This window comes from Etheostoma cragini, chromosome 3 (assembly GCF_013103735.1).
Source record: "Etheostoma cragini isolate CJK2018 chromosome 3, CSU_Ecrag_1.0, whole genome shotgun sequence".
Classification (NCBI taxonomy): domain Eukaryota; kingdom Metazoa; phylum Chordata; class Actinopteri; order Perciformes; family Percidae; genus Etheostoma; species Etheostoma cragini.
In genome coordinates this window covers 1,567,609-1,592,926 of record NC_048409.1, presented here as the reverse complement: position 1 = coordinate 1,592,926, position 25,318 = coordinate 1,567,609, and the positions used below count along the sequence as shown (strand labels likewise).

The following is a 25,318-nucleotide window of genomic DNA, read 5'->3' as shown; positions in this document are numbered from 1 at the left end:
AGCTCTAGCTTGTTTGCTTTTCTTTAACCCAATCCCAAATGTCTGTGGTGCTAAACTCCAGACACAGCGACTCTTGCAAAGAAGATAGCAAAGATAGCAGAAGGGGAGGAGAGTGGTGGGCGTGATGTCAGCCTTTATCCCAGCCCTGTGGATCTGGGGAAGCAGACCATGGCTGAAATACGGTAGGCAAACAAAACAAGGTAGCATCAAATAAGTTAGCATCAGTCATCTTGGCGTGTCCTTTTCTTGATCTAAATACAATTCACCGATATCTATTACATTATTGCCTCCTCTATATGTAAAGCCATATCTCCATTATAATGTACTAGTGCAGTGCTTGTTCAAAACGGGCCTGTTTGAATCGCAGTGTGAGCTGTGTTATTGATTGATCTCTTAGCAAAATGCTGAGTGAATTTAAGTTTTTATTGGACAGGGAGAAGCGAAGCGAGTGACAGTATTGGAGTTTATAAAGTTGTGTGGGCCATCTTGGTTCACACACAGCCTCTGATCTTACCCTTGGCTACAGTAGTTACTACTCATTAGCTCAGAGGGCTAACTTGGCTCGTTTTACTTTATAAGATAAAGATCTTTGTCACCCTGAACGTCTCACTGAAGGGCGTTTAAAAATCTGACAGCGTCTGCTGGCAGGCGAGTCCAAACAGACTCGTTCACAGATTCCTGCTTTTTATAGCCGTGGTTCCCAACTCCCCCACAGCTCTGTCAGATGAACCCATGCATCCCTTCATCAATTCCCAATGAATGCTCCACATGTGTAACACTATCCATCATATGGATATACTTTTTCAACTGTCGATATTTAGGTTGGTTTGGTCAGCGATCACTGCTACTGCTTGGAGTACACCTGAATGTGTCGACCATATAACACCATTACACTTAGCAGCTAACTCTGTCAGCTGCTTATACAATACTTTGAACTAACTATTTCAACATGTATCGAATACTTTTAGCGAATCATTTGAACTGTTTAATTGATACTTTTTACCTTGTCTACCGTTTTAATCATAACTTTATGCTTTCTGTTCAGCAGTCATTACTTGTAGCTATTTATTTATTTATAACTATTTACTAATTACTTTTGGCTACCTGTTTAAACTTCTGTGCTCGCTTGCTAACTAGTTTTCAAGTTCTCTTACACAACTGCAACATCTAGTGTTCAGGTGTTACAGCTGACACATTTTTCAAATCACAATTTCCATTAGTTGTGCTGCTTCACAATCATTCTACGTACCCTGTGGGGGGGGGGGGGGGGGGGGGGGGGGGGGTCAGAGGCCTCTCGATACAATATCATCACGATACTTAAGCCACGATACCATAGTATTGCGATTTTAAACATTTTTGCGATATTCTGCGATATATTGCAATTTAGAACCATTTTTCCGACTTCTAATTTTTCCCAATTTCAAAGAATGTCCCCATAAGGAAACTTTGTCAACATCTGTTTCTTCTAAAAAGAAACATTTCTCTGTTTGTTCATATTACTTAAATAAAAAAAAAATAATGGGACAAACTGACCAACACATATAATATATATATATATAAAAGATTGATACTTGGTGCCCTTGTATTGAGACAGTATTGCCACTGTAAATATATAGTGATACTATGCTGTATCCATTTTTTCCCCCACCCCGGATACTCTCTGGCAATAATGGACCCCCCCCAGGTCGGGTATCACTGCTTTATAGTACGATGTTTTCGTGCTCGTGATCGTGATTGTGGTCTAAACATTCCCCAGTCCCATTCCATTGTGACTGTAGTTATTATTTGTCGGTATGGATAATGTGTTCCAGGTGTGACTACCATCTATCTGCAGATGCGGTCAATATATAGACGGCATCTGCAGATAGATGGTCCCTGCCGTACTGTCTGTGGCTGCCTGGCACTGACTGTTCACACCTGGTGTAAATAAGGACTGCTGACTTGTATTAATCCCTCTGTCTGACTGCAGTAATTAAATACATTAAAGCTTCTAATTATCCCATTTGTGAGTAGTGGGGGGAGAAACCACAGATACAAGGCAAATAATGATGCATTTCAGATGTGGAAGGTAAGTTTGTCCACAAAGCGCCTGGGCAGGTGGCCAAGCATCATTGGAGGCTGTAATGTTTTATACGCTAACATTTAAACGTTGAGAGGGTTAGGGTTGGGTGGGTAACGTAGGATGTCAAAAAGGCAGCTAATACACTCGCGTTTCAGCATCTGACCCGTGCATACTGATTTGCAGATTTAGGTCCAAATTAACCAACCTAAATGGGCTCAGTCTCTTTCTTGCCGAGAGTGGGAAGCTGAAGATGGATACCATTCTCATGTTTATTCTCGTGAATATAAAGCTACAGCCTGCAGCTGATTAAATAATGTTCATGGTTCATGTTAGCATATAATTGTATACATAAACATGGATTACAATGAAAAAGACTATTTGAACACACAAGACTTTCTAGATATACAAAATAATGGACATGGCAGAGGAATGCTTTCTCTCCTGTACCTCATCCATCATTGTTGTAGATCAGAACACCTCATCATGTTTTATCACTTACATCAAACCCACACAGAGCACCACGGGCATCCCATTTGCAATCTTCTTTTCTCACCACCTGTCATGTACTGTAAATCCAATATTCGTTAGCCTTTTAGCCGTGGATTGACTGGCCAGTGTCCAAGAATAATATTTGACACTGTTTAGCTGGCTAGATGACTTTTTCTCAACAACCCCTTTTTGTTGACTTGGCTTTTGTCATTTCACACAGAGGCCTGTAGCCTGAAGCCTTGTGTATGAGCTTGTGTCCTAAGAGTGGCTGCTATGTACAGCAGGCCCAAAGATTTAGAAGACAAGCCTAACAACATCCTGTAAGAGGGCCACGGGTAAAGTCACAGTTGCTCCATCCATATTTTCTGCAGACGAGTTTAAACTCAGATGCCGGCCAATCGATTATTGTAAAAAGCTGTTTCAAGTGGCACTGCCAAGCCACTAACCTGTGATCTTGTTGTACATTAGGTCTTCATTTTAGCTTTAGCTTTATCTGAATCAAAATTAGGGCTGCATAATATATAGTTTTTTATGGTCATCGCAATATCAACTGGCACAATAAACACTGAGATGCAACATCTAGCTAGCTAGCTAGACTATCAGTCCAATCTGAGTTTTCTGTTGACTACTACTTGTAAATGTACACATGTTCCACCTAAACAACTTCCATCCTGAGTCTATTTAGCGGCGGCACCCTAGATCTGTCTGGCACAAAACAAGCAAAGCATTTGCTTGTTTACAAGCCATGATGTCGCTCTCTCATTGGGTGCCAAATTCTCTGGGTGGGCAAAGTAGAGAAAGGGGAAGATACCATGCCCCTTATGACCTTATAGAGGGAAGAGTCCTGATCAGCCCATCTGAGCTATCATTTTCTCAATAGCAGAGCAGGATACCCAGGGCTCGGTTTACAGCTATCACCATTTCCAGCCACTGGGGGGGCCATAGGCAGACTGGGGGAACGCATGTTAATGTATATTCATGTCCTTTTTAAATATCAACAAGCAATTTGTCGTATTTTATCAGAAAGCAGCAGAACTAAGTATCTGTCTATCAAGAGTAATATAGATATCTGATATCCAACAGCATTTTTGCATATTTTCACCATATTGTGCAGCCCTTATCACAGTTTAATGTCACTGATGAATGTGTGTGGAAAACACTGTGCACTCCAGACCCACAGCTGGTCCCAGAGCAGTGATGGAGTCCTCAGAGACCCTCTCAGACTCTGGCAGCCTATGTGTGTCCTTCACGCATAATTTGTACAAATTTGTAAAAATAATGAACCAACTGCTTGTTCCTTGCGCATAGTGGTAGCAGGTAGGGCATGTACGCTGTGCCTCACCGCCCTTCCTCCAGATATGGGCCGTTTAGGACCGCAACTACAATTTGCTGCAAAACTGAAATAATTCTCAAATTGAAGCTTATATTGCACATTAAAAAAGTTGTTTTCCCCCTCTCTTCACGGTTATTATTAAAAGCTTCTATTTTTTTTAAAGAATGTTGTCCTTTGAGAAGATTCATAACTCCGACTAAGCATTTAATTTCCACGAGCTTTAAAGAATGCAGCCAGATTAGCTCAGTCTAAACCAGAAGACAGCCCATTATTATGTAAGCAGCCTGGGAGTCTCTGCCGCCTTCCCATGCCCATGCCTGTTCACCAGTTAGAGTGATGCTTCTTCCCTGGGATACACGCAGTAATGAACGGCTGACACGCATGTGTGACATTATAAAATCGACAGTATTTAGCAAGTCTGTACACAGCATCTTTACTCGTTCCACTCGTAGTTCCATAATTCTGATGTATTTCTTCAACTTTATATAGCCATAATTAATGACATGACGCATTGTTAAAAGATTTCAGAAAAGTGTTCAGCTTTGGGAACTACGAGTGTTTGTTTGTCTGAGGACAGATGATGCTCCCAAGGCTCAGCCACAGGAAATGACCTGTAAACATGCTTGTATAACCATCCCCCATCCTCCCTCAGATAGCTCTGTGTGTGTGTGTGTGTGTGTGTGTGTTTGTGTGTGTGGCAGGATTTTACTAGTTATAATGTATTGCTGGCGCTTTGACAACTTTGATGAATTTGAACTCATGTAATGGAAATGAAATACACGAGTGCATTATGTGACTTGTTTAGCAATAAAGCTGAGTGAAGCGGTAAGCACAGCTCGCGCAGCACTGCAAGGGACGCACGCGGGGGGTTTTGTGGACAGATTTTGATAAAAGGATTAGACGTTGTATTTCTAAAAGCTGCTTCCCCTCAGACTGTGCAGGGACATGTGTTTTGTCTCCAGATTCGAGGTCTGTTCTGAAGTACTCTGTTCTTACTCTGTCAGTCAAAGTGATTGTCACACCGAGTGCAGAATTGCCGCGCTCGCCGTTGCCCGACTTTGCACTCCAGTAGCATGGTTGCCTTTTTAGACAAAAAAAGTATAAGGTGATCTGTTGTGTGTCTCCTCCACATCATTAAAAACTCACTATTAGGAAGTGCTCCTTTCATTTGAGCTAAAGTGCTGATATAACTAGGACTTATTCCCAATGTCTCGCCTTAGTTTGGCTTTGGGAAACAACGGATGATTTGTGTAGGCTACCTGTTAAAAGCAACACACACAACTTGGCTGGAAAACGTTATAAATATGCTATATAATCTTGTGATGATCCAAAAGATTGTGTGGTAAAAGATGGCAAATTCACATCGACGTAGCCTACGCAGATGCTAAACTTAGACTCTGGATGGCACATGAGAAAGTCTCCTGGCCCCATTGGCTGACAAGTTTTATCAGAATAGGTTTGGACAATGGGGGGTTTAAATTAGTTTTGCACACCTCTTTTTATGTTTAATTGTCTTACTTTGATACATGCTCTTGGTTAATTGATCTTTGCCTTGATAAGAACAAGAAGGCCTCTCTCAAAATAGATGTTTTGTGAAGTCTTATTTGTGAAAAGACCAATGCCAACTCACGCTACAAATGTGAAAGTCTTTTTCTTTCAGAGGCAAGTTCATCTCCATCAGAACTTGTGTCAGATGTGTTGTCTGTGTGTGTTCTAAAAGAAAATCTTTCAACTCAGTCTAAAGGCTGTAGACTCGCTGATGAATGGTGGAGGCTGGCCTGGCTGGCTTTTTTTCATTCCAGCAGAATTGCAGGGCTAATAACTCTCACCTTTTTCTTTGGAGCTTAAGAATAGGCTGTGGCGTTGCATCAGGCTCATATCAAAGACCCGCTATCCGTTTCTTCTTCTTCAATAGCTTTAAACAATTCAAGAAAGATGAAAATATTGCAGAAGTGTATTGTGCAGGGATAGACGGGTATACAAGGTATATTTTCTCCCTGTCATATTCTGAGCATTTCTACAACGTCAAGTTGGTGTAAATAAGCGGCCAATAATCAGCACACATACAGCAGATTACTGATAACATATACTGCTTATGTTATTCCATCAACATCCCAGAAACACAGTGTGCTTGAGTGGCATGCTTCTTAAAAGGACTTCCAAAGAAGGTATTAATTAGGGCTGGGCAATATATCAATATTATATCGATATCTTGAAATGAGTCTAGATATCATCTTAGGTTACTGTAATAGGAGATAAGTGTTGTCTCAGCCTGGTTATAAAGAATGCATTACAGTAAAGTAATTTTTTTTTTCTGAACTTTCAAGACTGTTGTAGCTGTTTTATTATGTCTTTTCTCATTTAGTCTTATCCACATTGTTGGTGGTTATTTATCAAAAATCTCACTGTATGCACATGTTTTTTTGAAAGCATCAATAGTCAACCCTACATCGCCGCGACATTGATGTTTTTGGACAAAAATGTCGTGATATTTGATTTTTTCTTTACATGGCCCAGCCCTAGTATTATGTTGTTACACCACCCTAAACTTGCTTTCTTGCTTTGGAAATAAGTGGTGAAAACAGTTTTCATTTGTTAAATTGTCCCACAGGGATTACGTTCTGTGATCTCTTCCTTTAATGTTTTATTCAGACATTTTTAAGAGCTTTCTGTCACTTCAGAATTAGTTCACAGGTAAACCAACTGCTACTTAAAGTGACAGCCTGCTACTATTACTTCTACTACTACTACTACTACTCCTACTGCAACAGCTGCAGTGAGTGCAGTTATTAGACAAGGCTTTGTTTCAGGCAACAGTTGGCAGTGGGAAAGGTTTGGTATGCTCTGGGAGTGCAAGGGCCCATCTGGTTGGCCCTCCTCACACAGCTCTTCTTCTCCCCTGCTGGGCGACTGGCAGGCAGACGTATTAGTAAGCAGGTGGAAGAGGCCTTACCTGAAGGGCCGCTCCTCTTCCCCATTACAATCCCTCCACGTGGAATCAAAGTGGCACAATGCACCCTACTGTTGCATCAAAGAGATCTCCCCGTCTCACGTTAAGCTGGGTGCATAAAGGCGTCCCCCTTTGAAGAGCTTCCCATCTGAAATCAGCAGTGTCACAGTGTTAATGTGTTAATGTACAGGCACACGGTGAACTTGGCTTTTGTTTGTTTGCCTCTTAAAAAGAGACAAATATGTATATTAAAGTGTGGGAATGTGCCTTATACATATTAAACAGAAAATACCTTGAGTGCATTCTGAATTTCAGAGTCATTTTAGGGGATGTGTAAATGTGTAGCTACTTAGCAAAAGCTGAAGATGAATTCTTTAATGGAACACTGTGCCTGTGACTCGACGTTTTAGAAGCTTTTCTGCATACATTTGTGCTAAAGCACCTCATTAAAACCTCTTAGAATATCAGTAGGTGTGAAAGCACAACAGGGTTGCTGCTTAGTAATTACTGTTGTGATGAGTATGTCAGTCATGCAACGCAGAGTGCTGGGAGTTCCGCACAGTGATGTTCAACATGTGTCAGTCAACAGGACATTTTAGACACTTCTCTGTAAAAATTATTCAAGATTCCATTATTTGTCATTTTTATGCACCACATCCATTAGCTATTGGGGGGGGGGGGGCAATCAATACAGCAAAATATTACAATATTTCCCATGGCAATACTATATCAATACACAGGCGCCAACTAAGGATCTTTTATTATATGTGTGTTGTCAGTTTGTCCCATTTTGCAGCAATAAAATCAAAGTGATATGAACAAACAGAGAAATGTTTCTTTTTAGATAAAACAGAAGTTGACAAAGTTTCCTTTTGGGAACGTCATTTGAAATTGGAAAAAACGTAATATTGCAATATAAGATCTAAGGGCATTTCTGAGTTATGACAGAGATGTACAGAATGCATGGTAGTTAAATGCGTCAATTATATCTTATTTTATGCATGGTAACACAATTTGAATAGAAAATAAAGCACAACTAAAGAAATTGTGCAGTCAAGCATGAGTTTCTTTAAAGCTCAAATACACAAATACCATTAGAGATCAGTGTACCTGGGAAATTAAAGACACATATCTGTATATTGTAACTATTTGACTCAGATAAAACCTCCCAAATACACATACATGTTTGTTGCAGCCCAATTGAGAATAACAAAACTGCTGTTGCAGAATGTGTTCTTGCAATTCAACACAATTCAATTCAACAACTTCGTTAATCCCATAAGGGGCAGTTAGTTAGCAGCTACAGACAACACACACATCCATAACAGCACACAAGCCTACATATAGGGCTATACCCTAGAGAGTAGTTGTAATACAACAATAATCAAAAAAATTGTATTTGTTTAAAAGTCGAAGTGCAGAAGGGATTGTTGATGCATGCCCTTAAATCATAGCTCTTGTCCCTGATAGGTGCCGAAGGAAGCGTGCACTTCAGCTGTTTTTCCTGCACTGTTGTCTGTGTTTTGTCATGGGTTGTCAGCAGATAGAATTTGGTGGTATGCAGTTGCCCTGGAGACGAGATAACGGGTGTGCCGAGGGGGCTCTGCTGTGTGGTGACTGACAGCCGTAGTCCTCCCCACGTCTCCCACACTGGACACTAACTGGGCTAGCTGCTCTACCCATGGGTGGTTCCAGCTCGTTGATTAAAGCCAGCAAAGGAGGGCTGCACGCCAGAACTATGCTCTGTTTCCCCTTTGTGCATGTCCGCGGGGAGAAGAATCCGAGGTCAAAGACGTTGTTAGGAACATTGCATGCAGGGTGAGATACAATGTTTGCTGGGTGTGATAAAATTAGAAGACACAAATAACTTTTTTACACTTCATGTAGTAAATGACATTAGATAGATAGATTAGATTCAGACCCTATCAAAGTCCCCCTTCTTTCCCTTTTAATTACTACATTACATTGCAAATTTATTTTAAGTTCAGAATTGTGTTTATTGTCTTTTGGCAATGTTGAAGGTGGAGATTGTGCGCCTTTAAAAAGTGTTTCCTGTTGTAATGCAACTCTTTCTCTTTCACTTGTTAAAATAAAATATATATAAAAATGTGCCAAAATTATATACATTCAGATATATAATAAATGTAACGAGCGGAGAGCAACAATAGTATAAACTATTAAGAATAACATACAAATCAAATATAGAATAAATATTATTTTTTTTTTGGTCATTTTAGGCCTTTAATTGACAGGACAGTTGAAGATATGAAAGGGGGAGTGACATGCCGCAAAGAGCCGCAGGCCAGACTCGAACCCTGGCCCGCTGCGTCAAGGAGTAAACCTCTATATATTGGCACCCGCTCTACCAACTGAGCTATCTGGGTGCCCTAATATAGAATAAATATTCTAAATAGCACAAATCCTTCATCACACAAATGTGAAAGAGAATCTAATTATTACAGTACTAAGATGAGAAACACTAACTAGAACTAAAATCCGGACCTTTCTGGCCTCCATGATGCAAATTCATCAATGATGTCATCACAAGAAATCTGCTCTGCTATTGGGTGATTGATGCTGATGACGGCAAGGCCAGTGAGCCGTTCCTGGGACGTGGTTGACTTCAGGTAGGACCTGATCAACTCTAGTTCTGAAAATCTGACTGGCAGAGTGCCATCCTGAGAGCAGTCCAACAGTTGTGGTTGATCTCCGATAGATCCTTATGCATAAAAGCTCAAAGAGGCTCATGGTCCCCGGTCCCCCCCCCCCTCACCCTTGTCCGGACCGTTCCATTTGGGGGACCCAGCAACATAGGCGCCGTTTTAAGTTTTCCTACGTGCAAGCGTACAGGTGCTCGCCCTTTTTTAACAAAAAAAAAACTATTAAAAAATGTTTGCATTTCAGAACCTAAGGAAATGGACAGCTGCCACACGAACAAACACGCCTAGTTGCCTACTAACTCATAAATAAAGCCGTAAAGTCGGCCATCTTTCATCTCAGGGCAGCGCCACTTCTCACAAATACAGATAGGACTGGAGATGAGAAGTTGCACTGACAAGTAATCCCCAGTCAGCTCTGTGGGTGCTCAGTATTAGCGGAGCACCTACGTATCGGCGCCTATGTCAAGCAACCCGTTTGACCCAGATGTGAACTTCCCCTGCCCCCCCCTCCACTTTCCCCTTCTCTCACAGCTTCTCTGTGCAGGGGTGCCTGCAGCTGCAGGGGGTGGCAATTTGCCAATTCCCCACAAAGTGAAATGATAGATAATAGAAAAATGCTTCAAGGATTTTTTGTTTTTTTTTAAGTGCTCATGCTGCCCCCCCATGTGTCATGAAAAAACGCCGCCCTGGGAGGCTGCCTGCTTTGCTCATGCCAAAAAGCGCTACTGACGTGAAATGCACCACATTCTTGCTGGTTTCAGAATTAGGGTTGTAATCTGTGGTTATGTAGCCTATTTTGTATTTTTGTACTGTATTGAGTACGTGGATTTGCAAGATCTTGCAACAAAAACTGGAGATATTGCCAAACAAAGTCAAGATCTCGCAAAAGTGTGATTGGAGGAGCTGTGTTTGTATCCGTTAGTGCGGCTCGATCCCCGTCCGCTGGGCACACTCCTGCTTTCGAAAACATCCCTCTCCGCTTGTCTTCACTCCAGCTGTTGGTCCGCGTGTCCTCCGGGGCTCCGTATAAGCCTGTCTGAGGGTAGGGTGTCATATAGGATATGTCCAGGGTGTATGGGGTCCGCTCTGATGCTTGGTGCTCTTCTCTGCAGCCTACTGGAGTATAAGTCCTCATAGCTTGGAAGAGGGCCCCCAGTGATTCTCTGGTCTATTTTAAATACCCACCTTAGGTTGTTTTTCTCGTCAGTGGTGCAGCTGGAGAACCACACTGTACAGCTGTGTGCCAGCACACACGTTTGTGCACCTGCATGTGGGAGGAGTTCCTGCGGGAGCCTGGTGCATCTTAGGGTTCGCAGGAAAAAAGAGTCTCTGCTGAGCCTTTTTCCCTATCTCCTTAGTGTTCCCTCCCCAGGTCAGATCCTCCACTAGATGAACACCTAGAACTCTGATGCATGGGACCTGTTCCACCTCCTCTCCGTGTACCACAAGACTGTGGCTTTTTTATGTTTGATATTTAAACTGATAAGACAGCCAAGTGTCTTGGCCTTGTCTCCACAACCTGCAGTGTGTCACACTGATTGTACCTTTACTGCTTGCCTAAGGTTAAAAAATACAAGCTGTTCATTTATCTTCCTTTATACTGATTCTTCTTTCATTCATCTCTGCTACTCAGTCTTGTGATTACTTTAAGTGATGTGGTTTCTTTCTAACTGCTTGAACAATTTGTTCTGCAGTATAACAACTAACGAGCAGAGGGCCATATCGAGTGTGGCGATTCCCAAACTTAGTAAAAAACGCATAGAAGTAGAAAGTAAACCCAACATTGTTGAGCCAGGTCTTCCCTGAATATTGCCCTAACCGGATGAACAGTGAGCTTGACTGATAGTGATGATAATAATCCATTTTATTTAAGATGATAATAACTGCTCATCATCAGTTTCCTTGCTGCTTCAGGTGAGGTGAGTGAGTAGAACTAGCAAACGCTTGTGGGTAGTGTAGTCCTTTGAATCACAGGAATAAAGCATCAACATTTGGTCCCACTTCTGGGCTAGCTTTTGCACCAGTAGCTGTCTAAACCACATCTCCCATGAGCCCTCGATGCAGATTTTGTGAAATGCTAATGAGGAATGCTAAATTGATCATTATCTTGGCTTTGTTGAAATTATATGGTGCTTAGAATTAGAGCCCGATCGATATATCGGCGGGCCGACAGGCATTTCCCGATCTAGCGATATCTGCATTTGTAATGGCGTATAAAAAAAATAATTCAACCATGTTTTGAGCATTGTCGTTGCATAGTCTGTCCACCAGAGGACGCTCTACAACGTCCCTGTTAGTGTTGGCGTTGCATAGTCTGTCCACCAGAGGACGCTCTACAACGTCCCTGTTAGTGATGGCGTTGCATAGTCTGTCCACCAGAGGACGCTCTACAACGTCCCTTTCGGTAAAACCTTTTTTTTTTTATTAGGAGATTTTATTCAAAGGACTTTAAGTTTCATGTCATAAGTTTGTATTTTTATACATTATATTTACCAGAACTTTAATATATTCCTCTGTTCTGTATTAAATAAAACAAATTATTATCATATTATTTTAGTGAGAACTCATAAATAACTACAAATAACTAATGTTAGGGAAATCTGTTTATGTTTTGTAACGCATTTCTGGATTAAAAAAAAAATACATATCTGCTGATATATCGGCACATCGGATTTTTAAATAACCAAACACACTCAACTGCATTCAGTTGAGTGTTTGTTTGTTAGGTGTGGACCTGTTTGAACGTCAGCGCTAGAGATCATCCATTACTGATGGCCCCGCGAGCTTCTCAAGACAACTGCAGCTAGCTATTGATTTCACATCGGCAGCGTTTGAGTCACAGCAGGAATGATATGAGCACATCACTGGCACAATACACCTTCTGGAAAAGTTCCACTCCGTGGCGCTCAGGGCAGACTCAGCAACGTTTACCAGGGTCAGACATACTGGTTCAGGGTAGTGTAGATGTCTTTAAGAGCCTTTCAATCTGCACTCTCACCTTGTTAATTTGTTTCTGCTCATACCTAAAAAACACTGAAATACAATATAACAACTCTTAGGTAAAGAAAAATATACTCCCCAACAGATCTCACATGGTTCTTTGTTATCAGGCTTTCCAAGCAATTTATGTTCCCATGGAGAAGAGAGCATCGTTTTTGGGAGCTTTTAAGGCCCGTTTGCTAGATAAACTTTTGTTGTCTCAGTAGGGTTTAACACAATATCCATTGCCTCAAACAGTGTGAACGTTTCGTCATTTTATAGCTTTTATCTTTAAGTCATCATAATTATCGTTGATAAAGATCCAATTAAATATCGGTTAAATCATCGTTTTTGCATATGTTAAAAATGTGATGTTTGGTTGGCTACTACCAATAACAGACGGTCACACTCTATGCTTTGTTGTTTCTGTATTAAATATGGCTGTGTGAGATCCTTCCTAAATGTATATTACCAAGATATGAAGCACACACAGTATGAAAAGCGTGTGGAACTGTAAATAACTAGACAGTAATTGCAGTTCCAAACCCCGTGAAGCCTTCTAAACCCAGTCACTGCAGTACAATTTATAACAAGCTCAACCTCTGCTTTTCATGTACAGCACTATAGTAGAGCAGTCTATCACTGTTTCAATGTCTATAGTATGCACTGTATATTAATGTGGGCATTTTCTTCCTTTCCAGGCAAGAGATTTGTCTGTTTGCAGTTCTTTGAAGTAAAGACATGATTGTCAGTGAGAGAAGGAAGGGGAGAAGCAATTAGTGGGCCAGTGTCAACAATGGACATGAGAAAAATGTGTACATTTCAAGCTGTGTGGGCTGACAACTAAAATGTCAGAGTATTTTAGAAATTCCATTTTTGCTTTTAATTATGAGTTTTGCAGAATTGTGAACTGTTAAAAGCCTCCATTACAAGCTGAAGCTCCATCCCACTCTTTAAAGTACCTGTAAACATAGGTTACTTTCACCTGAGCAGGACTAAAGTCACAGTGCTAACACAACAGACCCACACACTAACCTTTATGGAACTGAGGCATGGAACAAATTAAAGTCAGTTGTATAATAAAAATAAAATATCCGAAGAAATCCATGCACTCTGTCAGCTATTCACAGGTTAATGCTACTGCCTTGACCCTGGCGTTAAAAAGCGGCCACATTTAATCCTCCCAACATGTTTTGATTTACATGTGAGTCTAACTGTGATCAGATCCTCTGACCATGTATGTGCCAGCATGCAGATCATTGTATACATATGTTTTCATGCATTTATGAGTCATATTCAAGATGCAATCCAGATTTGATTTTACTTTCTTAGAGTATGTTAATTTTTTGCCTTGTCTTTTAGTTCTAGTTGTTGTTAAAACACATTTCCCCATGGTAACTCAAAATGCATGCCATTCTAGAAATGCTTTTTAAGTATTTAAAAGGACAATCAGCTCCTCTGCCTCAAACAGAGAAACCTTTGTTGAGCTCGTACATGTTATTTCAGGGAGAACTCCTAAACCACGAGCACTTCATCAGGTACGCCTTGATGTTGCCTAATTGCAAAGTTGAAGTTTTAATACTCCACATGAACTTTAGAAAAATGTTCACACTGAGCTAATTAGCATTACAACCCACCCAAATAAAAAAAGTCTTATGGTTTTATGTTGGGTGGGCAGGGTTCGGGAAATGAAAACCTTGTCATTTGTGTTCTAGTTTCACATGGAGACACGTGGTCTGGCTAGTCCACACAGCATTCTCGGGTTGGGAGGAAAACTTGCTCTGGTTTATTGGCTTTTCTTTAAACCAATCACAATCATCTTGGGCGGGGCTAATCCCTTGACACAATGACAGCACCTCTGCTAAATAGTCTCAGGAAAGAGGTTGTTTTGGTGGAACATGTATACGTTCAGAAGTAGTCCTCAGATTGGACAGATAGTCTAGCTAGCTGTCTGGATTTACCCTGCAGAGATCTGAGGACCAGGTAACCATACCACCGACTTTTTTCAGCTGGAAAGTAAAATATCAAATGGAAAAAACCTTTATGACAGCACTTTATCACAACTAAACTCCTGGAATGCCATACACATCATAAATTCATATCTAGCAGTTAGAGTATCCAAAGATTTTAACCCTATGTTTCCTGTATCATTTTCTACACAAAGGTTAGGCAGCTCAGCTCGTCTTCATTCTACTGGAGAGATCTTGGTATTATGATCAATGGACAAGGGATGAAGTAAATTTAACAGATGTTGCAGTCACTTATAGAACTGCTACTGTATAAATGTCAGTGGGCATGGAATTGGTTAGTCAGCAGATTATAAAAGTGCATTATTTCTGCTCTTCTGCTCCCTTAAAGTGTCAAGCAATAGTCTTCTTAAGTTCCACAGTTTTTTAGCTTTAGTTGTAATATCGAGTTTGGATTTTCTACTTTCCATTTCGCTGCCAATTTTATGTCCATGTGTTCAATGATTCATTTATGTAATGATTTATTCTGACGCTCTGATTTTCCAGATCTCTCCGCCGCCGTCCAGAAGTTCTCCCAGTCCCTGCAGGAGTTCCAGTTTGAGTGCATTGGCGATGCAGAAACGGATGACGAAGTGAACATCGGTAGGTCCAGTTTGGCCGGGCCGGGGGGGGGCAGAGCTCTCTCTTTCTTCTTTCAGTCAGATTGTCACCTCAATCAGCACCTTGTCTTACATGTCTGTAGGGATTCTCTGGGGAGATGCTTGAACTAGGGCTGTGCAATTAATCCAATTTTGATTGTGATTTTGATTTCTGCCCCTTATGATCCAAATAACAATGTTATTCAGAAAACCGATCATTTGTCACATAACATTTTGCAAGTCAACTCTTATTTTGTCTCGGGTTCTGTTCTTAAAACGTGTTTAACAGATCAAGGTGTTTTCACCTTTGATTTGTTTCCGTTTTTTAAGTTCAAGAAATGCAACATCTTTCCAAAAGTCAATGATGAATCTCGTCTAATAATTGTGATTTTAATGTTAAAAAAATAATTGCTTTTCCATAATCACGCAGCCCAACCTTGAACACATATGGCTGTGGTGCTGACACGTATCATAACAGCCAATATCCTCCGGCTAAGAACCAGGTGCTCAAATTACGTTATTTTATTTAAGCAATTTTACATCAGTGAAAGTAGACAATAGAAAACGTAAAACCTTTGGAGAGTCTGTGGGAGCTGGTTTTAGACTTAGGTCTTTAAGTTATCTGTGATGCATACATAATTAATGCTATTGATTACCTTATGATGCTTCCCCTGTATCTTTTTTTTAAAAGCCTATAAAGATCAAGGGGACTAATTGTGATCAGTGTCAGAGATTAATGGAGGTGCAAACCTCCTAGCCTCCAACAGGAATTTGAAAGCAGCTGTGCAGAGGGCGTCTTGGCTCTAATGGGCAGGGCTTCCAGTCTGGCCTCTTCTTCCTATCTTTTTTTGCACTGCTCATTATCCCCGGCTCGGGTCTTTCTCTCCCTGGCGCTGGAGAATGCTGAATTACTGTCCATCTGTGAGGGCTAGACTGGATATCGACCTCCTTTACATGAGGCTGTAATGTGCCCCTTTGAATGGGTAATGAGGAGTCCTGCTTTCCTTTTTTTCTCCCAAAGCCGAAGAGGCTGCATGCAATTATGCTTCTTGGAAAAATCTACACCCAAATCCATGCCTCATTAGAATCCAGCATGCTTTAATTGGAGACAATGCACCTTCAATCAAGAGCGGTGTTGATCTCCGATTGAACAACTGATATTTGAGCTGCCCACCTGTTCTGTAGCTGGACCGGCTCAGTGTTTGCAGTGCAGACCACATGCACAACACAAGCCAGTGGTTTGGCCGTGGCTGGGACTCAGATGACAGAGCCACAGGCTTCTGTTTGGAAACATGGTATTGCTTGCAGTAACAGTACATTAAGTTGGAAGGGCTGCTGGAATTTTTAAAATCGATTCTTTTCCGTAGAATTTATGTTTTTTAATCAACGATTGCACCTTAATATTTTCAGATTAAATGGAGCCACCGGTAGTCACTACATCATATTTGTTTCCAGCAAAACAGAAAGAAAGCAGAAAATGTAGAAAATCCACGTTATGTTCTTCTTTCCAACTGAAATACATCTCAGACTGACATGTGATGTTCATTCTTCTTAGAAAACAATGAGTATTTAGAAATGCCTCAAGATATATAGTCTCTGGGCGTCTCTGGGCGCCCGGATAGCACAGCTGCTAGAGCGAGCGGCTATATGTAGAGGTTTAATCCTCAACACAGCAGGCCAGGGGTTTGATTCCGACCTGCGGCCCTTTGCTGCATGTCATTCCCCATCTCTCTCCCCTTTCAAAATAAAGGCTGGAAATGCCCAAAAATTATCTAAAAAAATAAAGATAAATTGTCTCTAGAAGTGTAATATTCAACTTTTCTTTTTATTAAAAGAGAAAAAGAAAATCACAAAAAATATTTACTCAATGAGATTTTATATAAATCATCAGTGATGTGGATCTAATAACTAAGCGAGTTAAGGCAAATTAAATACCCAAAACAGTCTGTTAAATTCAGAAAGTGACATCACTGTAATGCAACCGTTAAAACAAGGAAAATACAACACTTATGTCATATCACGATATAAGGATATCCAAAATACCTAGCCTCATAATCGGTATCAATATAATATTGATTTATTGCCCAACCCTAATACTATCGAATCAAAATACTTCTAGAATCGCAGTAACTGAAAATTCAAAACCAAATTTTTAAAGAATCAAATCGGGACAAAAGCGTATTGTCTTAAGACTTAAAAAGCTTAAAGACAAATTTTGCCAAAGAAGTCCACTGGGGACCAACTACAACCATTAGATCTGAGAACACTCATTTGGATACATTCATTCTTAATAGGTGGTGCCCAAACGTCTCGGGTGCTGTGCATCAGCTGTTCAATGGTCGGAAAAACCCTGGATCATGGGAAATAACACTAAACACGATGTAGTATTCCTGCAAAACGTTGAATTCTTTGCATCCACTGGCCACAAACTCAATGCTTACACAAGCCAAAGAACACACACATAGTCTAGTTATGGGGCAAGAAACTAAGTGTTCAATATTTTCTTAAAGAGAAATGAATTCCTCATACTATACTGCTGTGTTCACCCACCATCTCAGCCATGATTACTATTTGAGAAAAAAGTGAAACCGCCTGTTGAAATCAATCTAGTCATCAATGACACTGAGCTTTCTAACTGACATAGCTAGACCCTTGTGTGAATGCCAGCCATGATCTTGATGCAGTATCGGTACAGTTCACTTTGATGCTCCCAACTTCCACACACAACATCCACCGTCCTGTATGTGCTGCCAGGAGGGTTCACCTGACGTTTTATTGATTTCACGCTATGACTTCCTGCAGTGACATTCACATTCCATGCCAGTTATCCAGAAATCAATGGGGCCAAAAGATAGACGTGGCAACAGAAATTTAGATTTTTTGAAAAGTTACATGCCCTTCTCTCAGAAGGTCAATCCTTTAGTGTCCAAGAGCTGTTCAGAGCCTTCTGGGGTGGAACAAGTCTGATGAGGTCTAGATCTGGGAAGTTAAATATCAAGCAGAAAGGCACCATTTTAACCAATCCAATTGATTACTAGAAAATCCTCTTATAATAGGCAGAAAATTATACTGTACATAATTCTTTATTTCTGTATAGGCTTCCACTCGTTTTATTTCCTTCAGTGATTCATCAGGTCCATTGCCTCTCCTCCATTTACCAGTGAATGATATGCAGGCTGTAACCTCACTTTGACTCCCATTTCCTTTCGTCAGAGTCTAATCTTGTCCCATCAAGAGCTCCAGCTGTGCCCTTTACCCCCTGAGAGGTTTGTGCTGTTGATAAAGGAGCTAGTGGCGTTAATAGGAGACCAGCTTGCCTGCAGGATCACTGGCACAAAATCATTGCTCCCTGGTCTTTAAAAGCTTTGGTGTGTAAATGGACCAAAGTGTCTTAGATGATGCATGGGTCCCTATGCCAGGCCGTCACCGCTGATAATGATGTTACTGTGTTGGCAAGCAGAGCAGCTCGACCGCTGCTAAATGGCTGGACGCGGGGTGACACAGGGGGCTGACCGACAGAGGCCACACTGTACCTGGCCCTCTATTTAATGAAGCTGTGAAGCTATCGAGGCACATTTCTCTGGCAAATAAGATTAGATGTATTGTATGCGGAATTCATCCGGCCCTGAAGAATGTAATATAAGCTGCTAAAGTATAGCCCAGATGGCGTGAATATATCTAGACCCTATCAGTCACTCCTGCATTGTGACGATGCATTGTAAAGCCTAGCAGGGGAAGAACATAAAGGGAAGCAATCAGGGGGTTCCATTCAATTGAAGTATTGTTTTTTTTATACTGCAAGTCTTGCTTTTAAATTGGACAGCTGCATGATTTTATTAGGTTCTAAAATGTGCTGCAGTGAAAGCTCTGAATCTGCACTGCAAATAAACATTTTAGCACCTACAGTGCTTGTGGGGGTGCCATGAACATCTGATGTTTAACGACTGAGCCACTGTGTTAAAATATTCTTTTTTTCATCATCTGAACATAACCACAGTGGATCACTGTGTACTTACTCAATGGTGAACATATTTTGCAGGATGTTTTATTCATGTTGATGCATTTAATGACCAAACATATTTCACCTAATACGATCTCATTTACTTTAATTTTTGCTTTATTTTTTTAATGATCTTTTTTTTTGTATTTCAGCCCAGTCATTCAAAGAGTTCTCCCAGCTCTTAACCACTGTAGAAGAAGAAAGAAGACGCTTGGTAAGAATGCAACTTTTTGATATTTTGGAAAATGTAGGAAACAAAGAGAGGAAGGTCTGACTTTAACACTCTGTAGGGATAAACATTTGGACAGAAATTGGTTGGTGCTGTCTTATTTGTAATAATTTGGACTGGTTTAGACATCTGGTAAAAAATGGAATCTCCATTTTGCACATAAACTGAGTCTAACAGCACCCTTGGACTTTCTCTCTTCACAGTCAGTCATGTTATTCAGCTGTGGAAAGATACTGGTGGGCTATCAAAGTACAAAGAGGTTGGAATTACCCCGAAACTCCTCGAAAAGTTACCAAGTAGCAGTATTAGGAACTGAAAGAGAAAAAGTGGGACAGAACATACCCTGTACAGCCAAACATGGAATGCTTGGTACTTCATTGGTGGACTTACACTGTGATAAGTTTCCCATTTATTTCCCTATGTTTGCTTATTTCAGTGTAAATTGGCTTACCAGCTTCACGGTTCACAGCACAACTTTCTTAGCTTTATCACAGTGTTGCTCAGTTTGAGCAGAAAGAAGCCTGGGCCTGCACTTAGCAATTTGTTTGTAAAAAGTAGAAAATTAGTATTTTAGAAGGAGAGAGGTGCCTCAAGGCAGATATTACTACATTCCATACTCTGATTTGAGTCTGATATGCAAATGAGATCAGCTGCAGGTTGGCAGCCATAGGTTTTGTAACAATCTGAGACATTTTCATTAGGACTCTGTCAAAGAGCAGGCTTTTTACAGACACTTTTAATTCATTTCATTTTTCATCTAAGGGCGTGAGTGTTTGGTAACGCGACGATTTACAGTAGTTTGGAATAACACTTTGGATGGAGAGCACAGATGAAGCTTTTTAGGACAAGCGCTGTAGTTTATAGTAAATTTAAGAATATGAAAATAAAAAGTCGTAGCTGCTAAAACACAGGCTCCTACTATAGATGTTGATATAATGTAACCCAATTTGCTTTTTAGGGAGCATGTAGTCTATGTTGACGACTTTCGCCGGATGTTCCTCATTTTGGCCGGATGTCCGTCCTCTGTCTCATCGTTGGCGTTACCTGCGGCTGATTTCTGAGGACTATGGTTACCTGGTCCTCAGATCTCTGCAGGTTAAATCCAGACAGCTAGCTAGACCATCTGTCTGAGGACTATGGTTACCTGGTCCTCAGATCTCTGCAGGGTAAATCCAGACAACTAGCTAGACTATCTGTCCAATCTGAGGACTATGGTTACCTGATCCTCAGATCTCTGCAGTCCAGTCAAAGTTCTCTGTAGACGACTAAAGCTACTTCTGTACGTACACATGTTCCACCAAAAGAAGTTCCTTCCTAAGACTATTTAGCTTAGGCACCGTAGCTGCGTCCGGCGCTTAGCCCCGCCCAAGATGATTGTGATTGGTTTAAAGAAATGTTGATAAACCACAGATTGTTTCTCTCCTATCCTGAAATGCTAATAAGGCCTTTGTGGTTGTGCTGGAGGGGGGGTTCCCTGAAGGGACTGTATATGCCCAATCCAGACCCATTTCCTGCGTGTGATTTGTGTTTCCATTTGTGTTTCATTAATGTTTGTGTTTGAAGAGTAGATCTTTCATAAGCATCTGTTTATGAAGGTTTGGAGTTTATTGCTTGTTGCTTTTGTGATTCTTGCAAGTATTTTGCCCTGAAAAATCAAACTGATTGACATTTGAGTTAAAGATGGATTTCATTTTGTTGTGGAGATGTGTAATGAGCTCCATATTTGTCTTAGTATTAAGTAAAGTCCAGATCCACAAATAAGACAACATGACAGTCATACTCCTCTCGAGTGACCACTGAAGAAGAAGAAGAAGATTCTAAGAATGTGAGAATGATGTGATTCAACTCCTTAAGCTCTCACGTTATGCAACATTTCCATATTGGTGCAAACACATACTGTACCTCTGCTACTATTGCATTTTATAGCTTTTACAGTAATGGCGCATCTTATAGATGTTCATATAAAGCCTCAAATTCATGTGAGAATTTCCCTGCTGACATTCAAAGTGCAGCTTAATTTTCTGATGGAAAGAGTTGCCCTTTGAAGATGTGGGTCACCTCCATGCAGGCCATGTAGCTTTATGGAATATTGTGTCATCCTAATCATTTGACAAGCGTAAAGGCACCGCTCATGAATTCACATGGCCTATAGATCTTGTTATCCCCCCCCCACCACCACTTTATTCTGTACATTATTTAATTGCTGTACATGATGCATAGGCTGTAACACCCATGTCAGTCTGAACCGGTAATATCTGGATAATTTAGCAATAAGTCACAGTTTGGAACGATTTACTCCAGGAAAGGGGAAAACAGGATGTGACATACGCAGGGCCGGTTGGCTCTCACTGCCCCCGGTCCCAACTAGACTCATAAGGTTAAAAACAAAAACTGTATGAAAACTGTAATAGTATAATTGGTAGCCAAAAGAAATATCTAAAAAATAACTAAAAATAGCTTTCTTGTAAAATTACAGTAGTTTTCCGTAATAAAAATACAGTTTCCAGCTTTGATTTGTATTTGATACACATTTCTTTTGCATTCCAGTCTTCAGTTTTAGATTAGTTATAATTATTTGGCCATTTTAGGCCTTTATTTGACAGGACAGCTGGAGTCTTGAAAGGGGAGGGTTGGGGTTGAACGTGTGGCCGCTGTGATGAGGAGTAAACCCCTACATAAGGGCGTCCGCGCTACCAACTGAGCAACCTGGGCGTCCTTGCTTTTTAACCCTTAATAAAAGATAATTACACTTGTAAAAACTTTCTCTGTTCAACAATTTAATCTAATTAAAGAAATTCACAGTATCAAACTTGAATTTAACTGTTTAATCTATTAAATAAAACATTCATATCTGCAAAAATATAATACATTTGTGGATGCATTTAAACAGTCTTTTCATTTGCAAACAAATGTGTATGTTCTTTAAAAAAGTGGAAATGTTATAGTTATTCACAGTTACCATTTTCTTTCTAAAGTTGTTTGTGTGATAAGAATACAGGAATAATCTGTAAAATAAAACCAAACTATTTTTCTGGAGTAGTGATGGGTATTTGATCGGGGCAGATTTAATGATTGTTTTTAAGACGGCCTTTTGTCACGAAGGTGAATGCATCCAGTTCATATTTTGGGGTCTGAAATCTCCTTGGCACAAAGAGGGAACACTGCGTTACAGCTTGACAGCTTTACGGCATATGTATTCAAAAATAATAGAAAGACAGAAAGGCGACAAGCGCATGTTAATGCAGGTGTTTACAGTTCTTCTAAAGCATCTAATTTCAAAAGGTTCAAGAAACCAAAACATATCCAGATGACAGGCAGCGACACGGCTGAACCACCAACAGAAATGAAATTACAGCACATCACAGCTGTGAAGAAGGAAAAAGCGTAAGATTATAACAAAACGCGCGATTGCAAAGTAAATAAACTTCATAAATCAACGCATCCATGACTAGTCACAGAGGCTATAGGATGCAGTACTTCATCAGCTGTGACAGATGTAATGAGTAAGAACCTATTCATAGCTCAGACCCCCTCCCTGGGATAATGTATCCCTCTCTCCTGGCTTGAAAGGCATCCTCTTTGCATCATGTCTTTTCTTTTCACCTAGCAGTCTCCTGCCTCATCGGATCACAGGAACACGCCTCTGATCCCTGCACTTTGAGCAGGAAGTAAAAGCTTTTTCTTCACTTGCTCAAGTTTCAAATCTCTTGGGATACAAGTGTCGGCAACGCAGCTAATGTCATATGTAAACGTAGTATTTTAAAATCCCTATGATATATAAAAAGGACTTTTTGATATAGTTTTCTAAGAAGATTCCTGATGTGGTGCTTACTTTGAACTGAAAGAAACTTTCTTTCTTACTTTGCTGCTCTTATGCATAACCTTTAAACTGCTACGACTCACCTCACCTCACTGGGTGTAAAACTGTGATTGACACTGGTCCAACTTCATTTTCAAGCTCATTTAATTTAAAAACGGCCTTGTATTGAGTGATGATTAGGCAGGTTGCCAGGACCAGGACTCACACCAAGCATTTTCTACGTCTCAGTTTCAGCCACAGTTTTCACAACAGTGCCACCTTGGCATAAATTGAGCTCCATCATGAATAATGCAAAAATATATATATTTTATAAAATCGAGGCCACATAAACAATCTCAGCATGGAAAACTGCATTAAATGCCCTTATCTCCACTGTAGCAATTTAAAATTCAATCACAGTGGAAATAAGAAACCCTATCCAGATGCCCAGCTCTGTCCTGCTGTTGGGCAGTGGGGGTGCCATGATCGAAATGAGCTTTTCATTGTGACTATCACAAAAGCTCAATCGGCGATTCCTCCAGTATTTTTTATTCTCTCGCCACCCCTTGCCTACTTGCGCATGTCTGTAGAAAAACAAAATACACAGTGTAGCTTACCGGCTGGGAGCATGCAGCTAAAGACACAGGGTGACGTTAGCTTAGCTTGACATTTGCAGACACCGTGGCCACTGCCGGAGTCAGAGAGGACGGAGAAACAACAGAAGAGAAAAGCCTCCTGCTTCCCTGAAGTCACTGGTGTGGTAGTCTCACATAGCCAGACCTATCTCCACAGCTCTGTGGAGTAAGGTCTGGCTACACCACACATACATCCCAGGATAGGAAAAAAAAACACTCTTGGTTGTTTGGGTTTTCTTTCAATCAATCACTCAACCAACCAATCAGCACTAAGTTCCAGACGCAGCCACGGAGCCTCTGCTAAATAGTCTCAGGAAGGAACTTGTGGAACATTTGCACCCGGGAAAAGAAAACACCTCATACAATATTAAATGAAGTTAACGGTTCTCTAAACCTCTGCCATCCAGTTGCTCTGATTGTTGCATTGTCCTCATTGTTGGAAAGAAAAAGAAATCAAATTTAATCAAAGCATACATTTGGAGAATCGTGACATCCCAACTTGACCTACTTTGGCAAATGGATAAAAACTTTATCATTTCATTCGCCATGAAAAACAAAGAAGAAATCCTTTTCCAGGATAGGTATGTGGTCCACTGCTGAGCTAAAGTGTAGCTAAAAGCTCCCTAACCGGCTTTTTATGTGTCATGGTCTTCTTTCCATTATAGAATTAGTTTCCTATGCCTGCTATTATTCTTTCTGAATTTCTCTCACCCCATGTATTACGTTAACTTCACTAGTCATCATCTCACGCTTTTGAAATACTATAATAGCTACTTAGAAATGTATTGAACATCAAGTTATGCAGTAACTCAGTTGTAATATTGGGAAATACAGCTCGATACAGCTTGAATCCACATTTTGCTTACACTGTAGGACCCTGAGCATTAACTTCAATCATATTCTTAATGTAGAATACATATTCTATTGACTTTTACTATGTGCTGCTGGATTACAAACTCCAGTCCAGACTCTCTGATTTACCGATGACAGAGAACTATAATAAACAGCTTGCATAGACCATGTCCATCAAGTAAGATCCAGAGCTGTCAGGTCCTTTAAATAGTCTTTCTTTTTCTCTGTGCAAAAGACAAAATGGATCCATCATAAAGTTGCAGGCTGAAATGGCCCCCGTTTGGTGTGACGAGCGGCAATTCAGGAGCATTTGTAAATGCTCTGATGAAGTAAATAATGTCAGATTTGTCTTTTGATCGCGCCCTTTTGTAGAATAAATGCAAAGGAAATGCAGTCATAAATAAGAATGATAGCCCACGTTATGCTAGCGGATATATAGACCACATTTATATTGTTCTACAGATGTTGAATAATTCATTGTTTGGCTATAAAAGACATGTTAGTGGCAAAGGAACTAATAGTTGAAAGCACATGAGGAATAAAAGAAAATATAGTGATCTTTGGTGAAAACGTCCCTTTCATAACTTAACAGCGAGTCATATCCGCACATCGTTCATCACATCTGATAAAAATGCAGCCGAGCTCAGCAAAGTCACAACAGAGAATACAAAGTTACAAAGAACCATTAGCAGAGACACTGGGGGGGGCTTGAGATCTCCACTTTT

The 25,318-nt window shown here is 40.5% G+C and overlaps 1 protein-coding gene and 1 long non-coding RNA gene across 6 annotated transcripts in view; one reads left to right on the top strand and one right to left on the bottom strand.

Annotated features, from left to right (window-relative positions):
- LOC117938423 (rho GTPase-activating protein 42) overlaps positions 1-25,318 on the top strand; it is an 81,124-nt gene that overhangs the window by 4,234 nt on the left and 51,572 nt on the right. For all 5 annotated transcript variants that reach the window (XM_034863021.1, XM_034863038.1, XM_034863013.1 and 2 more), the window contains exons 2-3: positions 14,987-15,082; positions 19,231-19,292. In XM_034863021.1, the coding sequence (XP_034718912.1) occupies positions 14,987-15,082; positions 19,231-19,292 (158 nt within the window). The remainder of the gene's footprint in view (positions 1-14,986; positions 15,083-19,230; positions 19,293-25,318) is intronic.
- Positions 2,778-23,860, bottom strand: LOC117938467. The gene is made up of 3 exons (XR_004655401.1): positions 23,775-23,860; positions 14,744-14,748; positions 2,778-2,789 (listed from the first exon to the last, which is right to left on the bottom strand). It is a non-coding gene; the product is annotated as an uncharacterized LOC117938467 (long non-coding RNA).